The 14,107-nt window shown below is 54.3% G+C and overlaps 1 protein-coding gene across 6 annotated transcripts in view; it reads left to right on the forward strand.

Annotated features, from left to right (window-relative positions):
• GPSM1 (G protein signaling modulator 1) overlaps positions 1-14,107 on the forward strand; it is a 73,029-nt gene that overhangs the window by 49,010 nt on the left and 9,912 nt on the right. For 5 of the 6 annotated variants that reach the window (XR_004780081.2, XR_004780083.2, XM_050714586.1 and 2 more), the window contains exon 11: positions 312-491. Coding sequence is in view for 3 of the 6 variants with exons in the window: in XM_050714586.1 (XP_050570543.1) it covers positions 312-491 (180 nt within the window). In the remaining 3 variants the exon portion in view is untranslated. Of the gene's footprint in view, positions 1-311; positions 492-13,524; positions 13,748-14,107 lie in introns of those variants that run through there. The other variant, XM_035555266.2, reaches the window with a different exon arrangement.

Here is a 14,107-nt window from a genome sequence, read left to right on the forward strand (position 1 = left end):
CAGCCACTTGTGCTAATTCATGCCTCTACCTTTATACCTGTTTTTTTTTAAGAGGATGCTACTTCTCCCTATGGAGAGGTTGACTGTTGTGTGCTGTTTGGGTGATGCTGCTTCTCCACGCATTAAAATCCTCTGCTGCAGATACACACAAAATGTCCTTATTCAGCCCTGCACATTGGGAGTGGCAGCTCACTCCGTCTAAATGCCACGTTAACTTCTCGTTTCTGTGCATCCCCTGTTCTGGGGATATTTGCCAACAGTTAAACCGGAGACAAGCAATTTGTGCAATGACTATTTCTTGCTTTCCCAAGGACCAGAATGGGGACAGCCATCACGTGGGAGACCTGAAGATCTCGGGCAAAGAGTTCTTGTCTTTACCTGCAAGGTCGAAGAAATACCGGGAGCACCAACCCACTTCAGAGAGAAGGCCCCAGGGGTCAAGTACATCACCGCTGGATGCCAGTGAAGTCCGAGTCCAGGTGTCACAGTCGGTAGGTAGATATTTTTCCTCCTCTGGTACTCATCTTGGAGCTTTGTTTCTAACCTGGTGGGGGGTGGCAGTGTGGCCTGTTGGCTGGAAAGCAGAGCTTGCGTCTAGCTCTGCTGTCGACTGTTCAGGCAACTGCAGGCAGATTATTTTTCCTTTCTGAGCCTCAGCTTCACTGTCCATTACGCAGAACAGGGTACCAACCTCCTTTTACTGCTTTGTGAGAGCTTGGTGTTTAGTGGTGTTTGTAACCTTCTGCGGTGGGGGTTTAGACCTGAACTTTCCTGAGTTTGGGACTGTCTGGGTGTGATGCCTGACTTCTAGAAGAACACATTTGGAGGCCTTGCTTTGTGGAGCCTGACTTGAACAGCCTCCCAAGCTAACCAGGAACGTGCTTGTTGCCTTCAGGAAACAGAGCCCTTTTCATGTTTTTGACAGCTTATCAACCAAAAATGCCGATGCCTTTGCCGTTTACAGGTTACTGGCATGCAGCAAGGCCCTATTCGGGGTTGAACAGCTCTGACTTAGTCTGTCCTTGGCTCCCCGGAAGGTGGTGGACATCTGTGTCCTGGAAAGCTCTCCTTGTGCATTTTTGACATCTTTAACCCAAACAATTGAGCTGTTTGAGGCTATTATCTTCTGGTTGTATTGCTGTTTATGTTGTGACACTGGCAAATACAATGTGCTGGGGAGGTTTCCTGCAGCTGTGCTGGTTTTGTTCTCCGTTCTGGAGGCAAGAGTCACACCCACAGACGACTGCATGTTTCTGGACTGGGGGAGTGGGTTTGGAGGTATTCGAACTTGGTGATCTCAAGTGAGAAGCCCCAAGTCCTCAGCTTGATTTTTTCCAGGAGATGGATTGTAACAGCAAAGCTGTAATGATTGCACGGGTGCTCAGAAGTATTTGGGCTCTTGCTTTATGCTGAGGCTGTAATTCACTGTCACACTGCCATGATCATGCACTTGAATCCAGGTGGATTAAGTCCAAGCCAGGAAAGACAGACCTATTTTTTCTTGATATTTAAGAAAAGAAAAATGAAAAAATATTTTTTGCTGGGTATGAAAGGGTCTGAGCTGCAGAGCTTGGGAGGAAGCCTGTCTGTAGAGGGGGGATGCTTGAAAGTGTTTCCTTGTTCCTGGTCTGTGGGTCACAGGTGGAACATGTCCTGCTCTGGGTGTGCGTACGTACACATCCCCTTTTGACCACAGGCACTTCTGATTTTCAGTTCGGTTGTCTGACCGCTGGAGACAGGATTTTTACACCAACTGTTTTTTTTAGACTTCTCTGAGCTGATTCTTCATTCCCAACAGTGTTAGTGGAAATGGTCTAATAGGAAAAGCATTTCCTGCTGCTCACCGGTGCAAACACGATCATTGAGAAGGAAAACAAAGCTCATCTGAGCCAGAAAGGAGACAGCAGTACTGGGGCATCCGAGGGAATATAAAGGCAGAAAAAAAAAAAACACACTTCTGCCAGAAATAGCTTTGTATTTTTAACTCAGACATTCAGCCAGAAACCGAACAAAAGCCATGCTCCAGCAAGAGTAAGGCAAAAAGCATTCCTTAGGAGTGTAGTTGTGAACACGCAGGTTATGTCTGTAGATGAGGCCCCGTGGGACATTGCCAACCACTAGTGAGCCTGTGACCATGTACACAAGGATTTGGGGAATGTCCAGGCAAGAGCAAGTGAAGGCAGGAACACGCACACCCCAGTCACGGGAGGCGCCTTGCAGACACCCGGGGTTTGCTCTTGCAGGGGGGTGGTGCAGGCTCTGCCTGAGTGCTGCGACCTGACTCTTCCACCAGCTGCTCTCCTGAGGCCTCTTCCCTCTGTGCCCAGGTTTTGTAGAGTTTATTAGCTCTCTGCTTGCTCTAGATTTGTGAGCTAAACCCCGACCGTCCAATTTTAGTTCAATTCCCAAGCATTCCTTGTGCACCCGAGGGTCAAACAGCAGAGAGGGAACTCACAGGACACAGACCCGCAGAGGGGTAAGGGAAGGTGAGGCGCTGTGTCCATGCGTTTGCACAGCCCCAGAGGCCAGGGCTGGAGAGGGGCAGGAGCCTGCTGCTTGCAGGGGTCCCTGCGTGGGCATCTGAGTTTCTGCCCTGCTCCCTGCAGAGCCCGGCGGTGCTGCATGTGCCACTTGCCCAGGCACGGAGGTGGTCCATCGCCCCGCCGGCAGCAGCGCCCCACAGCCCTTCCCGTTTCAGCCCCACAAAGGATCCATGTGCAGAGCCCTGCTGGGCCGTGGCTAATGCCAGCTGGTGTCTTCAGACCATGCCCCACCACACACGAAATACCCTCCAGAAAGGGCTCTTCTGCCAGGAGGGCATCTGCAGCGTGTTCTGGGCAGCGAGGCTGGGTCACTTCGGGTGAATCTCGTTCTGTTTCCGTGCTCCCACCTGACAGGGACCCCAGGCTGACTCTGCAGGCCAGGCCTCAGAGCATTTAAAGTCAACATCTTCTCGCGAGTACTTGCCAAAAGCGGTGACCCTTTGCCTTGCATATGGCTTTTGTCCCCATCCGTCGGAGGGCTACAGAGCTGTGTCAGCCTGTTGTGTGGGAGTGTGGGTGGGCTTTTTTTGTAAAGCTCTAATTCCCATCCATGCGAGCCTTTTTAAATGAAATGTGGTGAACTGCACCCAAGGCGGGTGGATGCTGGCCCCGAGCTCTGCAGCACAGACCCTTTTTCTCCCTCCCGCAGAGCTGGCTCTGGTCAGGCAGTTCAGATGAGAATCCCCCGGCATTCCTCCTTTTGTGAACGCTCAAAACAAAAATCGTCTTTTATCCATCAGTAAACAGCAAGTCCTCAATTAGAGGTGAGCTCTGATGGCTGGTCTGAGGTGCTCGTGTGGGCTGTCACCGTACCTGCCGTCCCGTCAGAAGGCACCAGCTCAGGCTGTGCGCAGCCCTGCCCGCTGGACGGTGCCCAGGAACAAACCTCCCAGGCCCCACACTGAGTGATGTGGTCTCTGGATAAGTCCTGCTGTCAGTGCAGGCACTGACCTCCTTCCAAAAGGGCCTTCTCACCAGGACGAGAAGGTCCCACAGGTAGGTGCAGGGCCTGATTCAGAGCCTCGTGTTCCCTGCCCACCGCTGCCACCACCACCTCTTGTTTACCTCCATCCTCCCCATCTGTGTGATGGGGTAATGCTGCTCCCCTGGGGAGCTTACAGAGGCGTGATGATGGCTGTAAAGTTGTTTGAGCTTGGGATGGCAGGAGCTGTGGTGGTGTTATTAGCATTGGCGATGCTGCTGCTAATTACTGAGCTGCTGGGAAACTCCCCATGGGAGGAGGCGGGAGAAGGGAGGGGAGGCAGGGGAAAGTGAAGGGAGGCGAAGTGCACTCGGGGATGGAGAGGAGCCTGGCCCTGCTGGCAGCTCTGCCAGGCCCTGGGAGAAGGGCTCAGCCTGTCGGCAAAGCCGTGGGGATGCTGGGATGGATAGGAGAAGCCATGGCCCAGGTGCTGCGTAAGGTAGGAGAGCGCGCCAGGCCGGCGGGCAGGGCCCCTCCGTGGGTGCTGAGCCTCCCACTGGTGCTGCACAAGATGGAGCCCGTGCAGGAGGGTTGTGGTGCTGGTGGGGCACAGATGGGCTTCGTCACCCCATGGGAAGTGGGGAGATGCCTGACTGGTGGCCACAGCGAGGAGAGGGGCTGGTGGGGGCCAGGCAAGGGCAGGCTTCACGCTTCCAGATCAGGCCTGTGTGAGCTCCCAGGGGGAAAATGCAAGGCTGTGAACGTCCGGTTCTCCCCAGGCAGCTTTGGTCTGGGAGAAGCTGGTGGGGGTGAGCCACACGTGGCCAGATTTTCCCCTGTCACAGCAGAGCCACGAGCAGAAGTCCCCATGCTAGGGCTCGGTGCCGGTGCCGGGCAGCCAGAGCCCGGTCCTCCCTGGGACGCGTGCGCCTCGCAGCTGCTGGCTTCTCTCTCTTTTTAAAGCAACATCAAAGCAGGAGGTTGTGTACCACATGAAGCTTGTAGACATCAAAGGCTTGGTCATAAATTTAACCCTTTGCTTTTCTGTGGAGAAGGTCATAACTCTCCGGCTCTCGAATGACTCGGTAACAGCTGTATTTTAGAGGGTTACTGGGAGGATGGGATTTTTCTGACACTTCAGAAGCATCAGAGGACCACAAGTCAGTGAGGCCATGTCCCTCAGCCCCCCACCTGAGAGCCAACGCTATGGAAAAGGAGGGAGAGGGCACATGGAAGAAAGGGGCTGTGTATTCCTGAAAAAGTTGCCTGGGACCCTGGGGACCTGCCCCACTTCTGGGCCTTGCTTTCACGGTCAGCACTGAGCTAAAGTCTCCGAGATCGGTGGGACTGTGCATGTGGCAGGGTTTGAGGGCTAAAGCACTTCAACGGATCAAGGCCTGACAGCTGGAATAAAGCACAGAGAGAGGTAAGGATCAAACTCAATCCTCTCCCCTCATTGGGGATCAGTGCTCTAGGAACGGCCCCGTTCGTGTGGCCGCTCCTCTTCCAGTGAAGTGCATCAGCTTGAGGGAGTTCTTCCTCACTCCTTGAACCTGTCCTCCGCCCTGTCCTCTGCAAAGGCCATTTATAGTCAAGAGAAAGAAGAGCTATGTTTGCAGTGAAGACTTGCAGGGATGGGTTGCTGATGTATTTAGACACCGAACAATCTGCGAGTGTGCTGTAGCTCCAAACATTCCCCAGGACAAATGTTTTTATAAGACCTGTTTTATGCTTCCAGGGAGAAGCAACCATAAAAGAAGGGAAAACGTTCTAGATTATACCCCCAAAGGCAGGTTGCCAGCGTTCTTTTGATGTTTTTATCTCTCGTGATTTACCGGTGCATTGTTAGATGGCAGGAGCAATGCATGGGTCAGATGCTCTTGGCTCACCCTCTGCCTGGTTGCCAAGTGCCAAAGCTCGGTTCCCGGTGTCACGGGGCAGGGAGCAGCGTGGCAGAGGTCCTGCCTGTCTCTGCAGGCTCATGTGCTGTCCACACAGAGCTCCGATGTCTGGTGCCCCTATCCATCCCCGTGACTTCGTGCTGGACTGCAGAATTGGCCAGATGGATGCTGGGCTGCAAGGACAAACGCAGTCTGGGGGGCTTCCTCCCACACACTTGCATGCTGGCCCCAGAGCATCTTTCTCCCTTTTGTCTTGTATAATTTGAGAGAAGATTAAACTGGTACTACCCTGCAGTCCATTAAGAGCTTGAACATGGCTGCACCACGAGCCTTTGGTGGCTGTCTGTGCGTCTTCCCTCTCCTTTCCATCTCCTCTCTTTTAGGATGAGGTAACCTCTTTGTCTCGCATTGATGTGTAAATTAACTCAACGCGAGGGCAGTGCAAATGCACACCCTCCTTTATCTCTGGGCTTTATTGTTTGTTTAACTGCATGGCTATAATTATGCCATTATTGTTGGTCAGACTTTCTGGTGTAAACGTGCTCTGAGAAACTGAGAGCAAGGGGGATGGAGAGGAAGAGAGAAGCCAGAGCCAGGGAGAGGGAAGGCAGCTGCTGCGAAATTTAAGACTGTTCCTAAGACACCTCGGAGCTGCTGTGCTGGTGTCAGTCCTGCTGGAACCGAGCAGGTGAAGGCAGAGCTGTGGGTCACTCTTGGCATGCTGCGTCTTCGTGTTCAGTTTGTGGGACCGTCTGTAGGGCTTCGTGCAGGCGCGGACCTGGGAGAGAGGCTGCTCGAGACATTTCCCAGCTGGGGGCAGGATGCGCAGGAGAACTTTCTGGAAGGCTCGAGTCTGACAGAGGTAAGGAGACTCTTCCAGAGATGCAGGCAGCTCAGAGAAGCAGCCAGTGATCTGGTTGCCTCCCCAGCATCATCTTAAGCTGTCTGCCCTTCCTGCCCATACACCTGTATGAGTCTTTTTGTTAAGCACTGGGACTCTTCTTTTCTTTAGCTCCTGTTTTCTGACCAGGTGGGTTGGTTGGTGCATGAGCCAGGACAGACTTCAAAAACTCCCCCAAATCCAGAGGTGCAGCAGAGCCAGAGCCATGACTCCGGTGAGTTTTGCAATGCAGAGTCCTGACATGCTGTTCCTCACTGGGACTTTCAGGTAGCAGGAGGCAGGGAAACGAGCAGGTAGATAGAAAATCTCTGCAAAGTAACTGCACAGAGGTGGGGAGGGGAGGCAGTAGCGTTTTCTGGCATGCGCTGCCTCTGCTGCATGCGCTGCCTCAAAGGTAAATTATCATTTTCTCCCTTAAATATTAACAGCTGCCAGGTAATGAATTCCCCCTCTCTGTTTTATAATGGCACTAAAATTGGGATTTGCCTTGGTTTTCTCTGTAATTATCCAATGAGAGCGTGTGAGTGCGAGGGAGGTAGCGCAGAGCTGGGCCTCGCAGGCTCTGCTGCTGCGAGTGCTGTGTCTGGGGGCAGCGCTGCTTTAACCACCCCGTGCAGTGGGGTCTCGGGGTGTCTCTGCTCGGAGCGAGGGGCTCTTCAGATCCAGCGAGACTCAGCTGATGCTGTTTTAGTATTGGGAAAGTGACCACTCTGTTATGGAGCCCCTGAAGGTACTGTGACTTGTTTTGACATTTCTTAATTTAAGCCAGGAAAAGGCAGGACTATCACCTCTGGGTCATCTGTGAGTATTTGAATCTTTTGGGTAGAGAAGCCGGAGAAATGTCTCCTACAAGGTGCAGAGCACAGGACAAGTGTTAACTATTCCATCCTCTTTGTCCTGCAGACAATAAGGAGGACAAAAGCAGAGAAGAGAACCTGTCCCCACTTAAAAGAGGCACCTAACTCCTGTGCACCGTCTGGGACAGGACTGCTGTTGGCAGGGCAGCTGGCGGCTGCACGGGCCCCAGTGGTCAGTGTCCTCCATCTGGGGAGGGGACGGGTTGGAGACTGCTTGCTCAGAGCTGCCCTGCAGTGCCCTCTCCGCATTCTGTGCTGAACAGAAGCAAAGCAGAGTTTTTGCTGCCCCTGTGCCTTGATATCAGTCCCTAGGCTTTGTCCTCAGTGAGATGCTCCAGTACCGAAGGTCCCAGAGATAAAGCAGAATTCCTTATCTTCCTTTCTCTGGGGTAGTCTTGTTGTTGGAACACCCTCTTTCTGCTGCTTCCCACTACGCCTGTCTTGTTTTTCGTCCTCCCAGACCGAGGTCAGGTTGTGAATCAAAGCTGTGCTGTGGAAAGGAGATAGAAGGCAGGATTTAAAGCAAGCCTCTGCTTGTGCATCAACCACAAGCAGAAGAGAAGAGCGTACCCAGGTGCAGAATGGCTGTCTAAGCCCTCAGCTCTGCAGAAGTTACACCAAGGACTCCTGGTCTGGTGCTTCTCAGGTCTCTGGGCTGGGGATTGGGGGACTGTATGAAAACACGTCTGAGACCCCATATTCCAGCCATAACCAGCTAAGGGTGGGGCATAGTTTTGGAGCTGGAAACTGCAGGAAAGACGCTTTACCTGAAGAATCTGATCTGAACTGTCTGTCCAAGGTCCCCCAGCAGGCCTTTGCTGGAGGTTAGGACAGGAGGTCCGCAGCCTGGCTGGCCGAGCGGTCCGGAGCTGCCTAACCCAGCTACCGAAACACATTCTTTTTCCCCTGACTCACTGTAACCGGGTTTTCAGTTATTGGCGCTTTGAAGCCGTAATTGAGGTCTGATCTCCTTCTCGCGCAGCCTTTTCTCCCGGCAAATTGTCAGCCCTCAAGTGGTATGAGACAGTAAAAGAGATGTTACACTCACCATTTCCTAGAAACTGTCACTTTAAAGAGAACAATACTAAAAAGAGGGATGAATTGAATCCAGACCCGGAGCCATAAAACTCCAAATGTTTGACTTCTCTCAAAATCTGGAACTCTTCATTCATTTCTAGGGTCTCTGCCGTGCTTGGGGCACTTTGTACAGTCACAGTTCCGGCTTCTCACATTTAATAAACTGCACATGCCTGAAAAGCTTTAAAAAAAAATCATAGTCCAAGTTCTCTTTGGATGTAAATCAGCGTAACTTTGGTTAAATCACAGGGAAATGCACACTAATAATGCGTTTTCTGGGTTACCTTTAAGGACAGACCTTACAGGCAGGGGTTACCTTTAAGGGCAGACCTTACAGGCAGGGGTCTGCGTAACCCAACAGTTTTGTCTGCACTTTTGGGATAATGGCTGTTACCAGCTGCTAGACAGGGCTGCAGCTGGAGCCTGTCCCACAAGACAGAAATCCAGCACAACCTTGGGAAAGGTTTGCTTTAATCTGTTGTTGCCCAGCTTTGGGAAGGCCAGATGGCAGCGAGTCGGAGCCAGGACCCCTCAGGTGAGCAGCTTGTCCTGTGCGGTCACCAGGGCATCCTGCCGAGAGGCCACCCTGCTGCTTTCGTTCCCCAAAGCCGCTCCGTTAGTGGGTTCTTGTCCAGCCCACTGCCTGTGGGTAGACACGGTCCCATCCAGTGCCAGTCCCTTCTGCCGCATTTAGGATACCCTTGGGGTGAGCGGTTTCGTGGTCTCTCTGGGCTACCCGTGTGTCTGTGCTTGGACTAGATGTGTGGCCCGCAACTTCCCCGGGAGCTGGCTGAGCGTCCTGCAAGGCTGCAGGAGTACAGACGTGAACCAGGAATCAAAGGAGCTTGAGGTGAGGAAGGTCCAAGTGCTGGTTCTTGGTGCTCTCGTGATATAAGAGTGTCGGGGCAGCACTCTGCCCCCCGTGAGCATCCTGGGGGTGTGAGGGCAGAGGAGCAGGCAGGCAGATCCCTGCTCTTGGCTGTTGCTGCCGGCCAGGCAGGGCACAGCCTGAGTCTGGGGTTAACGTGGCAATCACGAGGCTCTGCTCACACCTAACCTTCAGCCTCCATCCAGGTTTCCAATTAGCAGGGCTATTTTCAAGCCTCCCCAAAGCAATTAACACCAATTAATCTAAAAGAACCTAAATACTGTTGTTTTTTTTAGAGTCCCTGGCTTCTTTCTGTTCCACGTGTGGCCCCAGAAGGCTGCAGCCTGAACCTGTCAGAGAGCTGAGCCCAGCTGAGGGCTTCCTGTGCTTCTTGGGGAGGTGTGCACTTAGAGAGGGCCCCAAATGATCCCATGGATCCGATTGTTCCATCCTGGGTCGTGGTGTCTGTGCCGCAGAGAGCGCTGCAGTTCCTGGGAAGGGGAACCAGCCCCTGCAGGTCGGTGCAGCCTCTCTCCACAGTCAGCAAAGAGCAAGACAGCTGAATTAGGCGTGTTTGGGGTTCAGGAGGTGCAAGGCCCGTGGGATGTACAGAAAAGTCCCTGGAGGATGTTTTGCCTGAATCTAAAGCCGGTCACATCCAGGGTACTGTCATGAGGAGCAGATCAGCCTCCTTGTCTTTGCTTTCCCCAAACGAGGCACAGTTTCATTTTGCCCCTGTTAAACAGCATCTGTTAGAGCAGGTCTTGCCTTTTGCTGATAGGAGAAGCTGTTCACGTGTTTGCGTATGAGTTTTGTCTTACCAGCTTAAGCTCTTCGGAGAAGGGCTGCGCCTGACCATCGCTGAAATCGTAAACCCGCAGGGACCTGCCCCAGGATTCTCCCTGCCCCCAGCAGGGCCAGGGTTTCGTGTTTTGTGGGTGCCTTGCCGAGCACGGCCTTGATCTCGGGCGAGGCCTTCAGGCGTTGCTGGGATAGGAGTAAATAATAATTAAGATCTGGGCGTTTGCTGCAGCGGAGGGTGTTTATGCGAAGGGTAGATGTGCGTTGGGTGTGTGCAGGCACACCGACCGACTTCACCCGATCGGCATCACCGCTGGCAAGGCGCTGCGTCTGCTCAGCTGCTTTATAAAACAGCGCTGCGCAAGAGCAGGTAGGCGTCTAAACAAAAGCACGTTTCAAGCCAGCAGTACAGTTCTGGCAATCCAGAGACAAGCAGGCTTTTTTGCAAAGCGTTTTCCAAAGCACATTGTCAGTGCTTTCCCATCTGAGATGCACCGAGCACGGTGTGTAGTGGGGAGGAGGGCAGATCTGGGGAGCGCTGGATAATTTCGGTACTTCAGAGGAGCGTGTCCTTGGGTGGCGGCGTGCTCACGGGCACCCCCCTGCTCTGCCACCGCCTGCTCCTCGGCCAGCCTGGAACTGGGGAGGTAGCGAGGTCTGGTGGATGGGGCCGGGGGTTGAGCGCCACTTATTAACCTTGGCGTCTGTGCTAATTAATGGAGAATATGGGTTATCGCATCTAAAGCAGCGGAGTTATTTCGGTTTAGCAAATTACCGCTGCTCAGCTGAGACCCGACAGCCGAGCACGGTCCTAGTTCCACCCTCGCCGACTGCAAAGGAAATTGCTGCGACTGGTTTCGGCCGAACCATTCTGCTTTGCTACCTGGCTGCGTTACGGTGTGCGCGGGGAGGGACTGCGGCCCTGGGTGAGCGTGGGCATCGGTTACGCTTCAGGAACTCGCTGCTTGCCGGCAGCTGCCGATGGCCTGGGTGGGTTTGAGCAAGCAGGTCAGGTTCACTCCCGCTGCTGGTGTTGAAGCGCTCCTCCAGGCTTTTGCCGGGCTAAGTTGGCCTCTGGAGCTGCCCGTCTGCCTTCCTAGACTAGAGAGGCTGACCTGGAACGGTGATGCTTCCAGTTTGTGTCCTTGGTTGATAGTTTAAGCTTTGAGGGCTAAATCTAGGCTTGGGTATTTTTATTAAATGGTGACAGGGGAGCCCAACCTGACCTGGTAAGCGCTGTCAAAACCGATGTGGAAAAGTTGCTACGTTAACTTCGGAACATTGGTGCAGCTATTGGAGGAGTGTTTGAGCACACCAACTAGCGTATTGCCTCCCAAAGAGAAACCAGAAACGATTTCCACGCCATGGATGCGCTGGTCTCAGCGGCGGGGGTTGGCTGCCTGGGCTGTGATTTTAGGGCAGGTTACAGCGTAGCTGGGGAAAAAGCATAAAACCAGAATTAACGGGGCTGTTGCACAAAGTCGCCAACTCCGAGCGCACCGGCAGTCGCTTTCAGGCAGTCGGATCAGCGCAGCACGTAGCAGAGGTGTCGGTAACACTTCAGCCAGGCGCCCACGCAGACGCTCCACGCTCCGTCTCGAAATAAAAGCAAAAAATGGAGTTGTGACCCCGCTAGTGATCCGAAGGCGTGGATTTAAGCCACGCGTGGCAGCAGGGCACGCTCCCAGCAGGTCATCAGTTAGTGTATTAGGGAAGGAGGGAGTGTGGGCGAGTTATTTTGATTTTGTTTGAAACAATAAAAGCCAAGTTATTTGAAATCTTAACAACAGAACCAGCTTTTAGCACCAGCGTTTATGCGGATGAGTGGGCGAGTTGTTTGAAGGAAAAAAAAAATATCTTTGAAAACAGTCCAAGGCAGGGTGATAATTTCATCCTACAAGGGAAGAGCGTTGGGCACGTCCTGCGTTTGGGGAGTGTGTGCGGACGGGCCCCACCGGGAGCTGTGCCCGGGCGCTTTGGAGGAGCTCCCACCCTCGGGAGCTGCAGGTGGCGTCTCCGCAGACCGCGGCTCTTCCCCTCGGTCTCCTTTGCTGCATCCGAAGCCCGGGTGCAAAAAGCCGTTCTCTCTCGCCGTTCCAAGCGCCCGATCTGTTCTGTGCTGGCTCTGCAGCTGCGTTATCCCCGTCTTCTGCGTTGTCGCCCTCACCACCGGCCCGACGCCCCTCAGCTCTCCTGGGTCGTGGTCTTCAGATAGGGGCCAGAGGCTCGGCTGGGGCTCGTTTCCCCCCCTCCTCTCTCCGCCAAAGCTGCAGCCCAGATGTGCGCACAGACGTGCGGCTCACGCGAGCTGCGGCACCGCCGGTCTGCGTCAGGCGCACACGGCCCCTGCGCCGAGCGTGTCGGGGACAGGTCGGCCGTGCCCTGCCCCGTCCCTGCCCCTCCTTTCCCTCTTCGTTTGCTGCAGCGTTTTTTTTTTAAATTAAATCACGACTAGATTGGAGTTTAGTGCGTGAGCTCTCCGGGCAGCAGCTTAGCTTTAGAGGCAGATTCCCAATTGCCTCTTGCCTCCCGTAGCCTGTGGCATCAGAACAGATGCGGAGTGATTGCTTTCTGCACGCTCTGATGCTGGATTTTGTAAGGTCCCGAGCGATGGAGAGCTGGCCTCGTCCCCCGGCTGCCCCACACCACAGGTCCTGCTCACTGGTGCTGATGCAGCGGGGGCCTGGCTCGTGTGTCTGCAGCAGCCCCCCCTTGGAGGCTGAGCCCCGCGGTGCCCCCGTGGTCTGGCAGCAGGCTGGGGGCACCGGGCGGGAGCCCTCATTTCAGGCCCCGGAAGGTTTCCAGACTTCAGACCACTGCGTGACTCCTGGGAAAAAGCGTGCTGGTGTGGCAGGGCAGGGGCAGTCCCCAGAAGCTGCGTTTGTTCAGGGTAAGGAAATTCCCTGTGTTGGCAATGAAAGAGGAGAATGAAGTGTAAGGGGGCGGTGGGATGGAGAGCTGACGGGGCTGCCCCCATTCTGCTGCTGCCCCGCCAGGTGGCCTTTGGGCAGCTGCTTCCCTGTCCAGTGACCTGCCTCGCAGCCACAAATTCACATTTCTGATTTTCCCATTTCATAAATGAGAGTTAAGAAGAGCTTTTTGGCTGCTGCAAAGCATTTCCATCCTTTCCGTGTTTAAAAATCTTTTTACGATCAGAAAATTCCCCCTGCTAAGCAGGGATACGTTTAAACGACGAGCTGCTTATGGCTGAGTATCTTCGGCTCCTGCAATAAGACAAAAAAAAAAAAAAAAATCATGTATCTAATAATACGTGGAGCAGGAGGACTATCAGGAGCTAAAAATGGCCCTTCGGTATTTTGGTGCTTTAAATCCGAGCGCTCGCATTGTGTCTGAGCGTGCACGGTGCGCTCACGCCGTGCTGCGTGTGCCCGCGGAGCTGCGCGCCTTTGCAGATGTAGTTGGGCAGAATCGATCCCGGTCTATTTTTAAGGCAAAGTGTGTGTGGCGGGTAGGAGGCGAGGAGGTGGAAGGAAAGCTAAATATTCACAGAGCTCCGCTCCGTGTTTTAGAGCATCATCTAATAACGCCCGGCTCGTGGCGGCGAGGTGAGGGCGATTTGAGCTCGGCTGAGCCCACCCCCTGTGCCAGGGCACCCGAGCGGCTGCGGGAGGAGCGTGGCGGTGGCGGGGCTGACGCTTTAAGCTGGCTCTCGCACCGAGCCGGTCGTTGGCGCTGGCTGCGGCGTGCACATGGCCGCGCGCTCGGCATAAATCTCGGCTCCCGCAGCGGCTGGGGGAGAGCTCGCGGCTGCCGGCGGGAGCTGAGGAGCAGCGAGGAGCCAGCCCCCTGCGAGGGGAGGGGGTTCCTGCTCCTGGACATGTGAAAGCTGGAGCCCGGGGAAGAGCTGGCTGCGGAGGTCAGTGAGTAAAACTCGGCTTTGATTTGCGCTTCCCTCCCGGCTTCCGAAATGAGAGTGGCTGGCTCAGGGCGAGGAGGAGGAGGAATATCCAGAGATAAAGGAGATTTACTTCGGCCAGGGCTTGGCTGTCACCTGCGCGCGCTTTTAAAATCAGCTGCTTCGTAAAGTTTGCAAATAGCTTCGTTTTGCACTTCTTATTATTAAGATTTTTTGCAACTTTCCGGGACGGGCTGAAGCAGCGCCCAGAGCTGCTCGCTGTCCCGCGGCCGCCCGCGGTTCTCGAGCGGGCTGGGAGGGGAAGGGGGGCTGCCGAGGGAGCCGTGCCTCAGGAGGGGCAGTGACAGGGAACTGCTGCCC

The sequence above is a fragment of the Cygnus atratus genome, chromosome 19 (assembly GCF_013377495.2).
Source record: "Cygnus atratus isolate AKBS03 ecotype Queensland, Australia chromosome 19, CAtr_DNAZoo_HiC_assembly, whole genome shotgun sequence".
NCBI classification, from domain to species: Eukaryota; Metazoa; Chordata; class Aves; order Anseriformes; family Anatidae; genus Cygnus; species Cygnus atratus.